Below are 21027 nucleotides of genomic sequence, written 5' to 3' on the forward strand. Positions count from 1 at the left end.
GATGATGAAGAGGACGATGATGAGCTGTTGAAGCAGCATTAACACCTGCATGCTCAGTCTCGTGGCGCTGACGAGTTTAAAGGAGATTACTGAACTCATGAAGTCACATCTGATCAAGATTAGCCTCAGACCTGTGGACACACACTTCTACTGGACCTCAGTGAAAACACCACTGGAATATCACTCTATTGACCTTTAACAGCAGAGGGAGACCTCCATGCACACAGTGAGTAATACATGTAGTTGTGTTTGCATTTATTAATAGTCATTTACTTTTGTGATTGCGTTGCTTTTGGTTCATGTTGGGCTGCTGTAGTTTAGCATTTAGTGACTGAAAGGTCAAAGGTTCAAACGTACAAGAAAGTACTAGAGGAAAAAGACATTTGCTGTTATATAAGTTTATCTAGTCGGACACATTAGTGGCACTTAGAAGGTCAATTACTGCTGGATTTCTGCTAGAAATGGTTGCAGTGAATATAATAACCGCATGAAATAAAGTGAAAAGATAAAATGAGCTGATCAGAATTAAATATTTAATAATAATCCCTTGCAAAAATGTACTATAGTATCCGCAGTTTCTGCCAAAACGCCTTCGCTTTCTTTCCGTCTTTTTATTTTTTACTTATTTGATTGATTTATTATGGTTTTAGTAACTGTGAGATTGTGTTAATGTTTGTAAGGGATGTTTGGTCAGCATGAAGTTATTTATAAGTTACTCTGTTTGTTGGCTTATTAAGTAGATCAACGGTCCTGTAATTAGATGTAAATAATCTGCCGTTATTAATCTAGATTGACATTGTGCTTTAAGGTGTAATAGATACATGAACAAAACAGATGTCCATCTGAATCATCTTTAGTGTGTGTGTGTGTGATGGGTAGGTTTAGTGTAAAGGGAGAGAATATACAGTTTGTACAGTAGAAAAACTATAATGCCTATGGAAATTCCCTATGAAAACCCTACATTTGCATGTGCGTGTGTGTGTGTGTGTGTGTGTGTGTGTGAAATTGGCACTAGTAATCTCAGATGAACAGATGGTCGTTTTTCACTGCCACCTGTTACTTTAAACACAGCTGAAAGTCTGCATGTGTGACTGCTGAAACTTGATTGGTTCCTTCAGAGGAAGAAGATTTCACCAAGAGTTTTGAAAGTTGCCTGTTTTCTGCAGTTTAGTGGCGCCAAAATTACACACTTCACCTTTAAAGGGCTCATATCTTCAGAAATCAAACCCTCCTCTTTTGAGATAAAGGAGTTTCTAATGAAATCCATAACCGTTCAAATCCAAAGCAAGTTAGTTTGAATAGTAAGCATGTAGTCTTATGTCATATTTATATATACAATAGTGGCCGAAAGTGAGCCAGCCTAGGAAAATTGGCATCTTCAAATATTATTAAAATGATTAAAATGCTTATATTTTGTAAGCATAATTGCGCAGTTGTGCATTGATAAGGCAATGAAACTAAATTGTGGCGACATCATTTTGGCCAGGCTGTCATGTAAAGAATTTATGAACACATGCAAAAACTAGAGAGAATCAATGAAATATTAATAACTGATTATGTTGTTGTCAAGTTATGCTTTTTGCTGTGAGCTTTTTTAATAAAACATGTAGTCAGATAAACAAGTTTAGTTTAGTGTTTTGTTCTTCTCTCATACTTAATATATATATATATATATATATATATATATTAAAAATAAATTTGCCTTCAGACATCACTTTTGGCCACTACTGTACACAGTATGTGTGTATATCTTGTTTCAGGGTATGAATATGCATGTCTTGTGCTCTGAACTCTTGTAGTTTATTGTGTTGACCTTCACTGTAAAACAGCCATGTTAACGTCACACATGAACGGGGACATGACGGAGGACAGAGACATGGACGGTCCTGACAAACTCATCGCTCAATGCTGCAGTGACCAGACGGGAAGATCCCAAGACACTCCAGAGATGATGATGATGAAGAAGGAGGAGGAAGAGGCTTTTGAACAGACAAAGGAGGATCTGAACTCATCCTCGGGTCAGGAATTGACGCAGATCAGCATTGAGGGCAACAATCATCCCTTTTTTGATGCGATGGACGTTGCCAAGTCAAGCTCAGAAGAGGAAACCACAACAGGTGAGAGACACTAGAGGGTTAACGGCAATTACGTGTTGAGCAACCTCCAGAAGCATCATGTTCAGGAGTGATCTGGAGTAGTCTGAGAGAGCTGAAGTAAAAACTCAATTCAGTCAGTTCTAAAGTCATAAGTTCAGATTATTTTACAGACATACACTGCCGTTCAAAAGATTTTTATTAAGAAATTAATACTTTTACTCAGCAAGGATGCATTAAATTGATCAAATGTTACAAAAGATGCAGATAAATGCTGTTCTTTTGAGCTTTCTATTCATTGAAGAATTCTAGCCATTTTTTTTTTATCAAGGTTTCCACAGAGATATGAAGCAGCACAACTGTTTTCAACATTAATAATAATCAGAAATGTTTCTTGAACAGCAAATCATCATATTAGAGTGATTTCTGAAGGATCATGTGACTCTGAAGACTGGAGTAATGATGCTGAAAATTCAGCTTTGATCACAGGAATAAATTACATTTTACTATATGTTCACATAGAAAACGTCATAATAATATTTTTTAAAAATTACTGTATTTTGGATCAAATAAATGGCTTGGTGAGCAGAAGAGACTTCTTTCAAACATTATAAAATCTCACCGACCCCTTTTGAACGCTGGTGTAGTTGATATCTATCACATGTGATTGTACAAAACTCCAGAGATGATCTCCAGTCTGTACTCGTGAGCAAGACTCTTAACCTCAGGTTTCTCAGGATTGTCCCTGTAAGAAGTGCACTGCGCATCCCTTGGGATAAAAATGTCTGCTATAAATGACTGACGGCTTACTCAACACAAGATTATGGTGACTGGTGACAAATGTCGAAATTTCATTTCACAATGTGGACTTGAAAGTGAAATTTATGCAATGATTTTTATCCAAAACAATATAGCAGGTAAATATGTGGTACAGTAAAAAGCTTTGAAGGTGAAGTGTGTAATTTTTTATATAATATTTTCTTTTGTCTTGTTTTCTGGACATCAAGAGAAATGTATGAAAAATGGGGTTTAGGAAATTAATCTTGTTTTCCCTTTTGTCCAGTTGTCAGATGTTTTTTCTTGTTTTCAGTCAAAAATATATATTGTGGCCATGAATTAACAATTTGTTCCCACAACTTACTAATAAGTCAGCATGTTTTACTGATTCATTCGCTCGTTTTAGGTGAATTGTGTGCACAATATAATAATTTCTTTCCCACGTTTTAGTTAAATCGTGGCCATGTTGTACTAATTTGTTCCCTCATTTTGATTTAACTAAAAGGAACGAATTACAACGTAGCCACGATTTAGTAAAACGAGGGAACGAATTAGTAAAACGTGTTGACTTATTAGTAAGTTGTGGGAACAAATTATTAATACGTCACTTAATTTAGATTTTTTAAATTAAAAAAGTCATTTTGTTACTCAAGTAAATGTACCTTGATTTAAGAATTTTTAGAAATTTGTACTAGAAAACAAGACAAAAATTCTTTTATATTTTTGCAGTGGTAATTGAATAGTACACATAAAATAGTTGTCATGGTATGTCATTCACATGATGTTATTGTTTTTGACAAACTATCTCTTAAAGTCCCCCTGTAGTAAATAATTTTATCCCTTAAAACTCATCTTTTTATGACCAAAATGACGTATTTAAATGTTTTTTTCCTGTGAAAAAAATTCATCATGCCTTAAAATAGCTTGAATGTAACTCTACACCCTTTGCAGAGTCATGAATATGCTAATTAGCCCCGCCTCCACAGATTCACTCAGTGAACTTACTGAGGTAAACACTGCACAATGGTCTCGCTCTTTACAACATCGGACACATAACGGTAACTAATATGATTAGCCTTTTGCTTGACTATGTTATCAAACAGCTAATAATGTGTTGCTAATGTTACTCAAACTATGTTCCCGTTCGCCAACTCAGTCTGCCTTCTAACAATCAGAAAAGCTTTGAACAACTCAGAACGTCAGTGGAGAAAGGCATATAGTTCATCATAACATCGTAATATACATCACACACCCGCTATATTGCTAAATCTATCCGATTCCGATAACATGGCATCTCTCGAGACTCCCCTGCTAGTTCGCTGTTAATGATATGCTAAAGCCCGCCCACGCGTTGATCTGATTGGTTACAAGGTAGTTTGTGACGTCAGAAACACCAGCGATTTCAAAGCATGTTTTTGAGACTGTCTTTGGTTCACTGCAGTTTTAAGGAGAAAATACTCAGCTATGGTGTCGACTTATGAATTTACACATGGTTCGTCTTAAAGCATATTAAAAACACCACATAGACATATACACAACATTAAAAGCTGGATTTTCACCACAGGGGGACTTTAAGGAAAACAAAGCTTTCATGCAGGCAAGATTGTTGTTGTTGTTGTATTAGAGACCTTTAAAAACTTGTCGTTTTAAAAATCCTTATTTAGTCATTTAGAAGTGACTGGAAAAGTCATTGAAATGCATTAGTTAAAAGGCATGGGAAACCAAGGTCGTTGTTGTTGTAAAATCATTATCAGTGGCGTTTCCTACACCCCGTTTCCCTCTGTGTGTTCTCAGAGCTGGAGGATCTGCTGGACTCTCTGCAGTGTCTTCATCTGTGTCTGACGGATGCTGAGAGTCAGGAGGACCTTCGTCTGCTGGTGGAGCTCCTGCTTCAGACGGACTTCAGGCAGGCGTTCATCATGCACCGCAGCGTAGCTCTCGGCATGAGACGCCTGTGCCCTCCGTACCCGCTCACCACACACGCACAGCAGCTCAGAGACGAGGTACCACTCACACTCCTCCAACTCTACTCCTCTGCTTAACACTGGCCATGTAGAGTAGCTATCTCAGATAACAGGGAACGTTCTGGTAAGGTTATGCTTCCAGTAACGTTAATAGAAAGTTTGTTTAAAGTTAATCTTTTCTTTTAAAGGGGGTATCTTCAATCTTCAATCGGCCTGTATTTCGGTCTTTCGACGCAGGCCACAACAACTTCACCAGGCTTTTCGGCCCCTGGCCAGACCCATCCAGTCTCTGCCGATGTGCTTGTCGAGTCCTGCCATTGGGTTGCAGGGCGGCTGAGCGGTCTTTTGATGTTAAGTGGCAGCCATTCGTTCACGGCCCGCATCCATCGCCCGTCCAAACTCCTGGCCACGTGTCCGGCCCAGATGGCATCCTTAACCTTGCTCGTCTTCCTCAGTAGCTCATTGCTGATGTGGTCCATCCTCTCGATGCCGACCATCCGCCGCTCAAGGGCGCGTTCGGTCACTGCCAGCTTCTGCCTGTCGGTCCCGCGGTCAGCGACCAGGTCTCGTGGCAGCTCGCAGTTGTTCTTGTGTCCAGCAGTCAGCTCCTGGCCGAGGTAGACGTAGCTGTCGACCTGCTCGATCTCCTTCTGGCCGATGTGGATGTTGTTGTTGGCGGCCTGGGGGTTGCGCATCCACTTTGTCTTGGCCAGGTTCACCTTCAGGCCGACCGCTGCGCCAGCCTGGTCGATTCGCAGCTGCACGTCGGCCACTGACTCGCCGATTAGGACGATGTCGTTGGCAAAGCGCAGATGGCTGAGCCACTGGCCGTTAACGCTGATACCCTTGTTGTCCCAGTCGAGCTGTCGAAAGACATGCTCCAGACACGCCGTGAACAGCTTGGGCGAGATGGGGTCACCCTGCTTTGACGCCTCTGGCGACGGGGATGTACAGTGGCCGGTCGAACAGGGTGATGTTGGTGTCGCATCCGCTGTTCAGCTCCTGCTAAAGGGCCACGTACTCGTCGGCGACGCCCTGTTGTTGGAGGGCGAGCAGTACGGCGTTGATCTCCACGCTGTCGAAGGCCTTCTCGTAGTCTACGAAGGCCAGCACCAAGGGCATCTTGTACTCCCGGCAGCGTTCGAGCAGTTGGTTCAGCACGTGGATGTGGTCCATTGAGACCAGAAGCCGGCCTGTTCGGGTGGCTGTTGTTCGTCCAACTGCCTGGCTAGTCGGTTGTACAGCACATTGGTGAAGACCTTGTACGCGGTCGGCAGGAGCCAGATGGGCCTATAATTGCTCAGCTGTTCAGCTCAGCAAAAGGGGCTATATGTAAGAATTTTCACGGATTAATTGCTTTTTGTATTGCCAACAGCATGTAACGAATCTTAAAAAACAAGACCTTCCCCGAATTCTTAGGTTATCTAGTCTGAGGTGGTTTTAAGTGAAGGATTCGGGCCGGGAAAATCCAAAGGATGTGACGTTTATGCTGCCGAGAGCCTCTTTTCCGTTCTGACAGATGAAATTAATGCTTATACAATGTTCAGGATAACACCGAAAGAGCCGTTCTGTACTGTAATGTCAATGTGTCATACAAAGAAACCTGATTAATTCAAACTAAACTCTCACACAGCCAGATCTATACAGTCTATAGTTTCATAAATACTTTATATATACTTTATAATCGAACCATCATCTACAGTATAAACAGTGTAATTTTAAAGGGGTGGTTGATTATGATTTGACTTTTCTAACTTTAGTTAGTGTGTAATGTTGCTGTTTGAGGATAAACAACATCTGCAAAGTTACAACGCTCAAAGTTCAAAGCAAAGGGAGATATTTGCTTTTAAAGAAATCGCTTTTTAAGGACTACAACAAACGGCTGGTAGAGACTACACCACATTCCTCCCGGGTTAGTGACATCACCAACCCTAGAATTTACATAAACCCCGCCCCCTGAACACGATTTATAGATTATCATGATGACAGAATATGCTAATCTATGACTAGAAGATAACTACACATCAGCTTCATAAATTCATCAACTAACCATTCAGAAATGTTGTCTACATGTTGTCACTTCTTCTTGAGTCTCTCCATCATTGTCTGACTCCGGTTTGAACATAAAAGGCTAAAAGTTTTTGAAATTTTCAGTGCATGTCTGTGTGAGGTAATCGGAGCTGCTAACACACACACACACACACACACACACACACACACACACACACACACACACACACAAGCTCTTGAAGCTCCGCCCTATGTGCTGGAAGCAGCAGCTCATTTGCATTTAAAGAGACAGACACAAAAACGATGCGTTTTTGCTCACTCTCAAAAAGTGACAATTTTTACATGCTATATAAAAATATCTGTGGGGTATTTTGAGCTAAAACTTCACATACACACTCTGGGGACATCAGAGACTTATTTTACATCTTGTGAAAAGGGCATTATACCACCCCTTTGGTAACCTCATATGTTGACATGATGCTGGTGAATTGCAGAACTGGTGCAAAAATATCCATATCACTATGATCAGATGATTTCTGAACTGCTTTTTCTCACCGCTGTCATGTTGTTGTGTTTATTTTGTTTATTGAGAGGAAAGCGTGCAGCTCATATTTACATATTCATCTAAACGTCGCTCTCAGCAGCGTGGATGTATGATATATATTTAAAATGTATATATCATTCATGGGACATTTTAGTTGGACTTTAGTCTGTTTTGTTAAATGTTACTACTTAGCTACTACTTTTTTAAAGATGGTTCAGAGGACATTCAAAAGGAACATTCCCATAATACTTGCAAAATTATATTAATATTAATTTCATTAATTGCATTAGTCGTTAGCATGTCTCTTAGGATCAGGGGAGTGACGTTTACCTGTACAGCTCTTTACTAGCTGGCCTCCGTTACACAGTGATGACGTATATTTTCAGGCCATCTCGTAACTTGGCATCACCCTGGTTGCCTCGACAAGGGATTTTTCCATTACCTCTTGGATTAATGCAGAAAATAAGGTCTGTGACTAACAAAAGCTTATGATTCTTGCACGTTTTGTTCATGACTTCAAAGCTTCCAACATCTCTTTCAGCCTTTTTTACAAAACATTTTTTACCTGAGAGTTTGAGCTATAATCATTTGCAAGAGCATGATTATAAACACCTTTGAAAGTGGACCAGTGACGAGTTTACCTGTTCTGCTGATGACTTTTAATGTCCCGAGAGCCTCTCTAGTCCTCATTTAGACACTTGTTAGCAACTGCCTTTTAGAAGACAAGTAAAAGGCTTTTTTTTTTTTAAATCACTTGGTATTACTGATGTATTTTATGTCATAGATTCATAGAATAAAACGTTAAAGTGTCTTGAGCTTTTGTTCACCACAGACCTTATTTTTCAGCATTTAACCAAAATCCCATTAAAAAAAAAACATTGATTTCTGGATGATGGAACCGGATGTGCTAAAATACTAACTCGTTTCCGGGTTTTGGCCTACAAAAATACGTCATCCCTGCAGCACTCTATAACTTCTAGATTATTTTTTAAATTGGAGAGTGAAGGTCAAGTAAAACACATTGCATTGTGGGGTATGATATTCTATGCACTGTGCTATATTGTATACAGTAAGTACTATGCATTTTATATTACATTAATAGTAAGAGTAGTAAGTTAGTATGACAATCTGAACTTTCTTCTTATTCTGTGTCCCATTCAACTCGAAAGAATGCAAAAGCGAACAACTCTATATGTCATACAAAAAGACTGTATAGTTAACATGTCACAAAGCTAACAATTAGCTATTTTAATATGCATAGATATGCAAGTAACTCACAAATATAGTTTAGTTCACAAATTTAAATTAGTTTTTTTTTAATTGAAAGTTTGAGGTCGGTAAGATTTTTAAACGTTTTTGAAAGAAGTCTCTTATGCTCACCTGTATTTATTAGCTAAAAAAAAACTGTTCAAATTGTGAAATAGTATTTTATTGTATATCTATTGTAATGCATTTTAAAATGTCATTTATATTTATGCTGGCATAGCTGAACTCCCAGCATCAAAACTCCAGTCTTCATTCTTTGATCAAAGTTCAAAAGAGCTTAAAAATAGAATAGAACAAAATAGAATAAATGTAATTTTTATTATTATTTATTTGAAATAATTATTTTGTAACATTCTAAATGTCTTTAATGTCACTTTTAATCAATTGAATGCATCCTCGCTGAATAAAAGTATTAATTAAAAAAAAAAAAAATCTTACTGGCCCCAAACTTTTGAATGCTGGTGCAAGTATATTTATAATCAAATATATGTGTTTACATTCAATAAAATGTTTTTTGGTTTGTTATTTTGTTTTTTGCACAGAGCTAATCGCATGAGAATGACTCTCTAAAATCAAGGACCACAATGGAAATAAGTTAATGCAACTTTATTGTGTTATCCTTGGCAAAGAAGTTGTAATGCAGTTGTATTGCTACTTTTTATGTCAAATAAAAAACTCAAACGCAGTGCATTCTGGAATTGCATTCTCGATGAAGTTATCTTAGAAGACAGCATAATTAAACAACCTTTGTGTTAGGAGCACACCAATGATGCCTTAAATGCAGTTTATTCCGGAAGCTCACTAGATTTTGCAGCTTATATGTGAATCTGTACTTTTTTGAGGTGTTTGTAGTCATTGTACTTGAGCAAAGGCACCCGAGGTGCTTAATAAGGACGTGGTAATTGGTTGATCTGCCCTGTGCCAAAGCATGAAGCTGGAGGAAGCCATTGGCTGCTGGGAATGTAATCCGTCATTGGCTTACAGACTGAAGTGTGATGCACTAAGACTTCCTGGAGGCCAGAATGAGATCTAATGGATTATTACAATCACTGCGTGCGTGTGTGTGTGTGTGTGTGTGTGTGTGTGTGTGTGTGTGTGTGTGCGTGTGCTGATTAGTTTGTCAAATGTAACACAGAGAGGTGTTTCATCACTTAATAATGAAACTGGCATGAATTCATTTTTTACAATAACTATAGAAACATGTATTTAAAAAACTAAATATGATTATTTCATATTGACTTTAAAATACACACACACAAAAAAAGAAAATATATATATAGATATATATATATTTAGACATTTAGAATGTTACAAAATAATTATTTCAAATAAATAATAATAAAAATTACATGTATTCTATTTTGTTCTATTTTATTTTTAAGCTCTTTTGAACTTTGATCAAAGAATGAAGACTGGAGTTTTGATGCTGGGAGTTCAGCTATGCCAGCATACATATAAATTACATTTTAAAATGCATATATATATATATATATATATATATATATATATATATATAAGCAGAGTTTTTATCATGATTTTTGACTCAACAATTATGAAGGTTACCATATTATAATCAGATCTAAAATGAAACTGTTTTTTTTTTTTTTTTTTTTAAGAAGCAAACTGGAATGACCCTAATTTTATGTTTTGGTTTTTTAGAATTGTTTTACTTCATCAGAATGGTACGAATCTTGGTAAAGGTTTTGGCACTTGCTATGTGAACACAAATAAAACATCATCGACATGATTTGAAAAGGTTAAATAGTCCTGAAAAAAATAGTCACACTTGTACTTCACAGTCAAAAATGGGAAATTAGTTTAATCTAGTGGAAACTTTTGGTACTGCACCCGAACAAAATCTCACTGAAAGCAAATTTTTTTAAGATATCAACCTCAAATTTGGAGCACAGCTTGTTTAGATTTATGGCTTTGATTTTCTCACAGTTTTAGAGTAAAACAAAAAAAAAAACTGAAAACTGAATATAAATAAAATTAAAATATAATACATTAATTTGTATTTGAACATGCAAATTGCCATTTTTGACCGCCACTCGAGCACCAGACGGTTACATTTGTACAACTGGGTGGTGCAAAATGTGCATGAAATGTAATGCAAATGTATTTGACTTTCTGCATGTGTAATGATTTTTTTAATGATCAATAAGTCATAGTGATGCTTGTCTAGAGGCTTAAAAGGTCTAGAAAATTGACTAACTTTCCTCATCCATGTTCTTGACTCGTGTCATTGGGCCTCAGGTGGAAAGTGTCCTTCACTCCAGTAAACACACTGAAGCCACAGAACTAACAGGCCTTTTGACTTCACCACACCTACAGGTAAATGATGAGGGAATGTCACACAACGTGTCCTTGTTGGCATCTGTATCATTTCCCTAAAGTTTTAATGGTCACACAACCTTTGACATCAGCAACAAATATATGGGAATTTTCTCCTCCCACTTAAAAGCTGATAAGCCTTTTATTTTGCTATCATAAATATGCAAGATGATATGGCTAAATGCAAATGATTGTTTGCACTGGTAACACTTTACAATAAGGTCCCATTAGTTGCCTAATACATTAACAATGAGCAATGCATTGTTATTGCTGTCTGAAACCACATCAGACCACCATTTAAGAACTAGTGAAGCAGACATTAGCAATGGCTTATATTATCAATCAGCCATTTGATCAAAGAATCAAGATCTGATCTGCTGTCTAACATGTTCAGGCGCAAATCAAACGCTAACAAGGGCATGAAAACAACTTCCCTGTGTGTCTATTTGTACACACCTCAGGTTAGATCCAATTATCGGCCTTAGAAATAGATACCTGCCACAGAACAGGACACAAGATTATTACCCTCCCTGCATAACAGAAGATATTCACCCCTTTCCCAGCCCTCCCGCTGCTTTCCCTCACCACACGCACAGCGGGCATTTAAAGCAGTCTGTCTCTCTTCCTACTGTATGAAAAATTACAGGTAAGAGGTGATGTGATGATTGACAGCGCTGTGTGGAGATTATGGAGGATTGGGTTTATGTTCAGGTTAAGCTGTGCATCGTGTTTGGCAGTCTGGCATTGAGAATCTGATGTGGCCAAGGGTTATTATTGTGAGGTGCGGTACGCCTGTCAACTTCACTGAGGTAAAGCGGCAATCCTGTGTCAGGGGGGTTTCAATGTGAGACAGAGTCTTGGGTTAAACGAAATGGGCGGGAACTTGCTTGAGTGCTTCTCAGCTTGAAAGAAGATTGATTTTTTTTTAAGGCAGGGCTTGTTTTCAAAGCATACAGATATTATACATAACTTAATTTTTATATTTTCTGAAGACAGTAGGTGCTGAAGTTGCCACCAAGATGGTAGGGTTTTGAATGGTTGCTAGGGTGTTGCTATGCAGTTAAGTTATTTAAAATGTTGCTATGTGGATGCTTTGGTGTTCTGGGTAGTTATAAGGGTGATGCTAGGCTGTTGTAGGCTAGGTAGCTGCTATAGGGTGTTTTCTGTGCTTACTAGGGAGTTGTTGTGTGGTTTCTAGGGTGTTGCTAGGGTGTTCTGAGTGTTTTAAAATGTTTCTACATGGTTGCTGTGGTGTTCCGGGTGGTTGTAAGGGTTAAGCCAGTGCTAAGCTAAGCCAGTGCTAGGTAGCTGCTATAGGGTGTTTTCTGTGCTTACTGGGGAATTGATAGGTGGTTGCTAGGGTGTTGCTAAGCTGTTTGCTAGGTAGCTGCTATAGGGTGTTTTCTGTACTTACTGGGGAGTTGATATGTGGTTTCTAGGGTGTTGTTATGCCGTTACTAAGGTTTTATGAGTGTTTATAAAATGTTCCTATATGGTTGCTATAGTGTTCTGTGTGGTTGTAAGGGTGTTGCTATGCTATTGTTAGGTAGCTGCTATAGGGTGTTTTCTGTGCTTACTAGGGAATTGATAGGTGGTTGCTAGGGTGTTGCTAAGCTGTTTGCTAGGTAGCTGCTATAGGGTGTTTTCTGTGCTTACTGGGGAATTGATAGGTGGTTGCTAGGGTGTTGCTAAGCTGTTCGCTAGGTAGCTGCTATAGGGTGTTTTCTGTACTTACTGGGAGTTGATATGTGGTTTCTAGGGTGTTGTTATGCAGTTACTAAGGTTTTATGAGTGTTTATAAAATGTTTCTATATGGTTGCTATAGTGTTCTGTGTGGTTGTAAGGGTGTTGCTATGCTATTGTTAGGTAGCTGCTATAGGGTGTTTTCTTAGCTTACTAGGGAGTTGATAGGTGGTTGCTAGGGTGTTGATATGTATTTGCTTATGTGTTATGAGTGTTTTAAAATGTTATGTTGATGCTATGGTCTTCTGGGTGGTTGCAAGGGTGTTGCTTGGCTGTTGCTAAGTAGCTGCTATAAGGTGTTTTCTGTGCTTACTAGGGAATTGATAGATGGTTGCTAGGGTGTTGCTAGGCTGTTCGCTAGGTAGCTGCTATAGGGTGTTTTCTGTACTTACTGGGGAGTTGATATGTGGTTTCTAGGGTGTTGTTATGCAGTTACTAAGGTTTTATGAGTGTTTATAAAATGTTTCTTTATGGTTGCTATAGTGTTCTGTGTGGTTGTAAGGGTATTGCTTGGCTGTTGCTAAGTAGCTGCTATAAGGTGTTTTCTGTGCTTACTAGGGAGTAGGTAGGTGGTCACTAGGGTGTTGCTAAGATGTTCTGTATATTTGTAAAAGTGTTGTTAGGCTGTTGCTAGGTAGTTGCTATAGGGTGTTTTCAGTGTTTACTATGGAGTTGGTAGATGTTTTTTTAGGCTGTTGCTATGCTAAGGTGCTCCGAGTGTTTTCAAATGTTGCTATGCGGTTTCTCTAATGTTCTGGGTGGCTGCATTTTTGTTGCTAGACTGTTGCTAGGGTGTTTTCTGTGGAGTTGGTAGGTGGTTGCTAAGGTGTTACTATGCAGTTACTAAAGTGCTGAAGGGAGTTGTTTTTTTTAATATTCAATTGCAGGAGTGTTCAGGGTTGTTTGCAATGTGGTTGCTAAAGTATTGCTATGCAGCTGCTAGGGTGTTCTGGATGATTCCTTACTGGCTGAAGTCAAAAGGGTCGAGGCCGACATCTCCATTCACCAGTGCTGATGTTCATGGTTCTTCCTCAGGCCCTGATGGAAGCTCACGACTGTATAGCCGAGCAGGAATCGGATGTTGAAACTATTGAAGATGTGGACCAGGATGAAAAGACCACCAAACTAGTTTCCCTGGAGAAAACTCGTGACATGCCTCTGGTAATAGTCATTCATCTACATTCATTGACATTTATAGTCTCTAAGGGCATCAATGAACGTGTGCGTGTATATATATATGTTTTTTATTTATTATATTTTTATATATTTCTTATATAGGCTAGTATATATATTTTCATAATAGTTTTTTACTCTGATTTTAAACTATAAATTTAAATTCTATATTCAAACTGTACTTTTGAATTCAGTTACACTGATTGTTTATAGACATTTGATTGTGTTTCTGTATATGTTTAGGGTGTGACGGTTCGTAATGAACTCGACTGCGTCATCATCAGCCGGGTGGTGAGTGGAGGAACGGCAGAGAAAAGCAACCTGCTCAGTGAAGGAGATGAAATCCTAGAGATCAACGGTGTTTCAGTTCGTGGGAAAAGTGTTAATGATGTTCACAACATACTGGTGAGATCTAGCAGGTCCTAAACTTTTTGAAACGCCTCATACTCTTTAACCGTAATAATTTGCTGATATTGACTACCATTCGAAAGTTTTGAGGACTGTGTTTGAGAGAAGACTCTTATGCTCACCAAAAAATCTTGTGAAATAATATTAAAATTTAAAATAGCTGTTTTCTATGTGAATATATTGTAAAATCATCATTACTCGTGTCTTCAGTGTCACATGATCCTTCAGAAATCATTCTAATATGTTTTTCTTCTTCTTTTTCTTTGTCTCTAGTCCAGCATGCATGGGTCCCTCACATTTCTGCTCATCCCAAACTATCAAATCAAACTAGTTCCTCACAGACCGGCTGTGGTACGACTTCATCTCCATCATCTCTTCATCTTCATTCCTCCTTTTGAGTGTGTGCTGCCTTTTCTAGGGGCCTTCTGGGATTTTTGTCTTTGACTCTGTTTGAAAGCCTTGTGGGCTTCTTGTTACAATGCATTCTGGGATTGCCTTATGCATGAAGTATATCTGTGATCAGAGTTTGAAACTAACTTTTTCACTCACCGGCCAATTTGGCAAGTAAATTTTAAAGTTACCGGCGATTTAGAACTTCTACTAGCCAAAAATAAATAAATAAATGAAAAGGAAGAAACCAGATTAACTACGTCACAGCTTTTATATATATATATATATATATATATATATATATAAAATCAAAACAACTTCTCAATAAAATCAACAATAAAAACATCAGCAATAACAGCACCAGTAGATCTATTCTGCCAAGACTAAACATATCAACATTTTCATATCCATTACCAAACACAACAAACAGAGTTGTCATGACAGAACTAAGTTTCTTCATCTAAATGTGTCACTCATCTCTCCTCCTCGTTCTCTTCCTTTACAGATGCATGTGAAAGCAAACTTCAGCTATGACCCATCTGAGGACCGATATGTGCCGTGCAGAGAGCTCGGCCTGTCCTTCCAAAAGGGGGACGTCCTCCACGTCACTAGCCAGGACGACCCAAACTGGTGGCAGGCGTACAGGGAAGGACACGAGGACCAGAAGCCCCTCGCCGGACTCATTCCTGGTTAGTGTCTGCTTAGAACAAGTAGTAGAGCGCATGCTGAGTTATGGGAGATAACAAATAATAAATAAATCCATTGAAAAAAATATTATAGGCTGCATATCAAATATTGATCATATATTTGCAGGGATTTTGCGCTTATAAATTGGTCATTAAGTTTAAACTCTGATTCATTGATTTCAGAATTATTTTATATTATTTATGTATTCACTAATATTTGAATTGGTTTTTATATTATAAATTTTCATTTCAATATAGACTTGTCATTTTTATTAGTTTTTTAAATTTACATAGTTTCTATTCCTTTTTATTTCAGTTATAGCTTTAGAAATTTTAGGCCTATACTATAGAATTAGCTCAGTGTTTTTATTTTAAGTTCCCAGTCAGCGCCAGCATTTTTTATCATTTTCACAAAACTTTCATGGCGCCCAGAATATTTTGTTGAATGAATATCTGAACATGCAACATCTCAAAAGAAAGAACAGAGCCTCTGCTTTAATAAAACATATTCTAGCTTTATGCATTCTTTTTTTTATCAACACTTTAAACACTTTAAAAGCAACATTTTAAACAAAAAGCTGCTGAGAAAATCACGTTTTTGTCAAAGATTACATCCAGATCAGATTCAGATCTGATAGATCGATCGATAAACGTGTTATTTTACATTTATGCATAAGCAATGCTTCTATCGCTCGTTTCTGCTTCTTCGCATGTGTTGTTTTGATCTGCGGATTCAATGCTATTTCAGAAGATGAGCAATAGCACCCCCTACCGTATAACACTGAAAACATGGATCTAATTTTAATCATTTTATAACACTGAATGATTCAATGATCTCTTGAAATTGAAATCACAGAATTCTCTTTGTACTATTTGTTCCTGTATCAAAATGTTACATTATGTTATGACATTTTGAATTTACTTGGTAAAAATAGTCATTAAAATATTAAATAATTAATTCATAATTAAAATCATATTAAATAATTTCAGAACGAATTTTGAGATATTTATTGGATATGGTTAACTATTGCCCAGTTTTAGTTTTAAACCCTATTTGTTCATATGATTGTTTTGAGTTATTTTCTATATACTGTAGTCAAATGACTAGTGTGTGTTCTCTCAAGGGAAGAGCTTCCAGCAGCACCGAGAAGCCATGAAGAAAACCATCACGGACAGGAATCAGGAGTATAAAGGTGAGCTGGACAGTGTTTTCCTGCCAGAAATCCCTGCTAAAACGTATATATACTCATAAACATACAGTACATGCTTCTTTGAGTTTGAGATCCTCCTTGGAATTCTTCGACGTTGCTGTTGAACCTTATGTGGAAAGTTCGCCAATGATAATAGTTATTCTTTCTTTAGGGAAACTTTGGTGTGCTAAGAAAAGCAATAAGCAACGGAAAAAACTATTGTATAACCCTAATAAGAATATTGGTGAGTATTATCTTTTAAATTCTTAGTCATGAAATCTGAATTTATCCTTGATTGTTCCTGGTCTTGCACTGTTAAAAATTATTTTTACTTCAAAGTTTCACGTTTAATTCAATGCGTTTCTTGCCATTTCTTAGATATTGCTAGTAAATTTCACTAATAATTACAAAGTGAAAATTGTTTTGAAGTAAATCCATTCTTTTTCAGTGCTTTTTTTGGTTGCTTACTTGTGCAAATGAATGATGACCCACCATCAAGTCCCTATTTACAGCTTGGGTGCAAGTATAGGGGATTTCCACCCGTTAGACTCGGCAGAAACTGTACATTTGATGAGTCTGATGGGAACGAGGCGTGAACGGTTAAAGACTGAGGAAGGTTGTTGGTTAATTGACGGCTGTTCACGGAGGGAGGTTTCTTCTTCTCTTCTTTTGTGATTTCTTGCATGCCTCTCCTCACTAAAGATGGGCAAAATGAAATAACAATGAAAGCAGTTCTCATGCCCTGGTTGCAATTTGCATTAAAAAAAGCAAAAGAAAAGACACACTGAGAAGGAACATTTACCTTTACCTTTTGGTATCAGCATTTACCCTTTGTCTCATGTTGTGGACCTTCATTGTTTGGGAAGTCCTGTAACTTAAAGGGGTGGTTGATTATGATTTGACTTTTCTAACTTTAGTTAGTGTGTAATGTTGCTGTTTGAGCATAAACAACATCTGCAAAGTTACAACGCTCAAAGTTCAAAGCAAAGGGAGATATTTGCTTTTAAAGAAATCGCTTTTTAAGGACTACAACAAACGGCTGGTAGAGACTACACCACATTCCTCCCGGGTTAGTGACATCACCAACCCTAGAATTTACATAAACCCCGCCCCCTGAACACGATTTGTAGATTATCAAAAATGCTAATCAATGACTAGAAGATAACTACACATAAGCTTCATAAATTCATCAACTAACCATTCAGAAATGTCCTGTTGCTTCTACATGTTGTCACTTCTTCTTGAGTCTCTCCATCTTTGTCTGAATTCGGTTTGAACATAAAAGGCTAAAAGTTTTTGAAATTTTCAGTGCATGTCTGTGTGAGTGCAGCTGTTGAAGCTCCGCCCCCTGTGCCGGGAGCAGCAGCTCATTTGCATTTAAAGGAACAGACACAAAACGGTGTGTTTTTGCTCACCCTCAAAAATGGACAACTTTAACATGCTATATAAAAATATCTGTGGGGTATTTTGAGCTAAAACTTCACACACACACTCTGGGGACATCAGAGACTTATTTTACATCTTGTGAAAAGGGCATTATACCACCGCTGAGCTGATTTCAATAGTCCTAGTCTAGACTAATCACATCTATATTTTGCAAACTCTGGCCAGTAAGGAACATTTGTCATTGTTCAGAGCATTACAGTGAGGATATCCTGACCTATGAGGAGGTGTCACTGTACCATCAGCCGCCCGAACTCAAGCGTCCCGTCGCTCTGGTTGGTCCACGGAACAGCGGACACGATGAACTGAGACAGAGACTGTTGTCCTTACAGCCGGACCGCTTCACCGGTGCTGTTCCACGTAAGACTGTGCTTTTCTACAACTTTAAGTACTTTTTCTACAGCAACACGTGACATGCCTGTGCAGCGCTTTCACAGATTCACGTTTGTGAAGTTTACACAGACATGATAAAGTTTTTCTAAATTTTCAACACTTGGAACCTAATCTTCGCAACGGAAGTAAATCAGTCAAAACTAACTTTAGCTGGATTATAACTTTATTCTAGAGCTGCTGTAAAGCCAAAACAATCTCTGTTACTGTAATCTCCTATTATCACTGTAAAGCTGCTTTGAAACAATCTGTATTGTTAAAAGCGCTATATAAATGAAGGGGGCTTGACTTGAACTTTGGCATAAAGTTATTTAACATTAAACTTAACCACAATGGCTCACTAACTACATAAGCAGCATCTATGCAAAAATTAAATGTCATAAGAGATTGATTTGGAAGGTTTACATACAATTGTAATAATCATAATTAAGATTTTTTAAAGTTTCTAAGATGTCTCTTCTGCTCACCAAGGATGGATTTATTAGATGTAAAATACAGCGATATTTTTAAATATTATTACAATTTTTCTATGTGAATATATAGTGTAATTTATTCCTGTGATCAAAGCTGTATTTTCAGCATCATTACTCCAGTCTTCAGTGTCACATGATCCTTCACAAATCATTCTAATATGATTTGATGCTCAAGAAACATTTATTATTATCAACGTTGAAAACAGTTTTTGCTACTTGTTGATACAATTTTCCCAGTTTTGAGGTAATAAGATTAAGATAAAGAATAAGCTAGGATGTATTAAGTGAAAGTAAAGACATTTGTATTTTAGTATTTGTATTTTGAGCACTTCTTAAGTTGTTTGCCTCTTCATGATGAATCGCTTGCTGTATTCCTCATTTGTAAGTTGCTTTGGATAAAGGCGTCTGCTAAATGATTAAATGTAAATAATATTACAAACTGCATATATTTCAAATAAATGCTGTTCTTTTGAACTCTCTATTCATTAAAGAATCCTGAAGAAATGTATTACAGTTTCCACAAAAATATGAAGCAGCAAAACTGTTTTAACATTTTTAATAATAATAATAATAAATGTTTCTTGAGCAGCAAATCATCATATTAGAGTGATTTCTGAAGGATCATGTGACACTGAAGACTGGAGTAATGATGCTGAAAATACAGCTTTGATCACAGGAATAAATTACATTTAACAATACATTCACATAGAAAACACTTAATTTAAATTGTAAAAATATTTCATTGTTTTAACTGTATTTTTGATTAAATAAATAGCAGAAGACACTTCTTTCAAAAACATTATAAAAATCTTAATTATTACAAACTTTGGAAAGCAACTCAAGCATGCACATAATGCTGCAAAATCCTGTCTGTGTTTCTAAGCTTTGGAACAAAAACATAGTCGCATATACAACCATGAATTAATGCTTACAAACAGACATTGTTTAGGCACTGCCTACTATTTTGCCATGCATATCTGTTGTGTATCTTATATGTGATTTTGCACACGTTACAGACACCACACGAAACCCCCGTACGCATGAGCTCAACGGAAGAGAGTACAACTTTGTGTCACGACAGAGCTTTGAATCTGAACTGGCTGCTGGGAAATTCATCGAGTCGGGCGAGTTTGAACAGAACCTGTACGGCACACATACGGACTCAATCAGACAGGTTGTCAACTCTGGAAAAATCTGCCTTCTGTGTCTGCAGCCCAGGGTAAGACTGACTGACGAAGGCTGACTTCTTTTACCAAGTACGAGAAGCAGGGAATTGGTTTGCCGTATGACGTGTGTGATATGAATTTTTTTTTAAAGCACACTGTAAAAAAAAAAAGTTTTCTATCACTACTTTTCAATCTAGTTATCCTTTCTGGGAGGGAAAATTATCAAAATGAAGTGAGTTTATGCTTAAAACAAGAACAAATATCTGTCAATGGGGTCAGAAAAATTATCTTAATTCAAAGGGAAAACATGATTATTTTTCGTAACCTCATTGGCGGATATTTGTTTGTGTTTTAACTCACTTCATTTTGACCAATTTTTTTCAAACTCAGTATCTTACGTCATTTTGCTTCTCAAGTAAATGTATCTTGATTTAAGAATGTTTAGATATTTGTACAGGAAAACATGACAAAAATACTGAGTAAGAATAATTTGTTGCAATGCAAACTAGAAAGGTAAGGCAAGTAATAATAAATAATTGACAATATGCAATAACACTGTGCAATTTACAAACTACATAACCAGCTAAATATGAACCCAGATAGGAAATATAGCCTAATGTATATAAAAATAAAAGCTGTGAAAAAACTACACATCATTAAATAACTTTTATTTCATCAATTTAATTTGTATGCACCATTACAAAAATGCATACTAATAAAGAGCAATTTATTTATCTGAATATTTTATTCATTTGTTTTTTTTAAATAGTTTATTGTGAATATTATGACACAGCTACCAAGTCAAGGCAAACTAAAGGTCGAAAGCAAGAGTCAAAACAGCATAATTACACTAAACAAGACTGCACTAAAATAATAAATACTTTACATGGAAAAATATAAAGATTTGGTGTTGGTTCTTAAAATTCTTTTTCTCAAAATAATAGGGTCTGCTTTTTTCACGTCGCATAACTGATGAT

General features: G+C 37.2%; 1 protein-coding gene across 5 annotated transcripts in view; it reads left to right on the forward strand.

The window, feature by feature from the left end:
• Positions 1 to 21027, forward strand: part of pals1b (protein associated with LIN7 1, MAGUK p55 family member b) — a 37391-nt gene continuing 16364 nt past the window's right edge. Inside the window, exons 1-12 of one of the 5 annotated variants that reach the window (XM_079887836.1) lie at positions 1 to 226; positions 1830 to 2117; positions 4665 to 4873; positions 10911 to 10988; positions 13767 to 13892; positions 14148 to 14309; positions 14586 to 14663; positions 15208 to 15391; positions 16513 to 16581; positions 16751 to 16822; positions 18214 to 18381; positions 19901 to 20103. In XM_079887836.1, the coding sequence (XP_079743962.1) occupies positions 1832 to 2117; positions 4665 to 4873; positions 10911 to 10988; positions 13767 to 13892; positions 14148 to 14309; positions 14586 to 14663; positions 15208 to 15391; positions 16513 to 16581; positions 16751 to 16822; positions 18214 to 18381; positions 19901 to 20103 (1635 nt within the window). In that variant the 5' untranslated portion in view covers positions 1 to 226; positions 1830 to 1831. Of the gene's footprint in view, positions 227 to 1799; positions 2118 to 4664; positions 4874 to 10910; positions 10989 to 13766; positions 13893 to 14147; positions 14310 to 14585; positions 14664 to 15207; positions 15392 to 16512; positions 16582 to 16750; positions 16823 to 18213; positions 18382 to 19900; positions 20104 to 21027 lie in introns of all 5 variants that reach the window. The other 4 variants (XM_079887837.1, XM_079887838.1, XM_079887840.1 and 1 more) reach the window with 4 other exon arrangements.

Source organism: Squalius cephalus, assembly GCF_949319135.1.
Source record: "Squalius cephalus genome assembly, chromosome: 12".
Taxonomy (NCBI): domain Eukaryota; kingdom Metazoa; phylum Chordata; class Actinopteri; order Cypriniformes; family Leuciscidae; genus Squalius; species Squalius cephalus.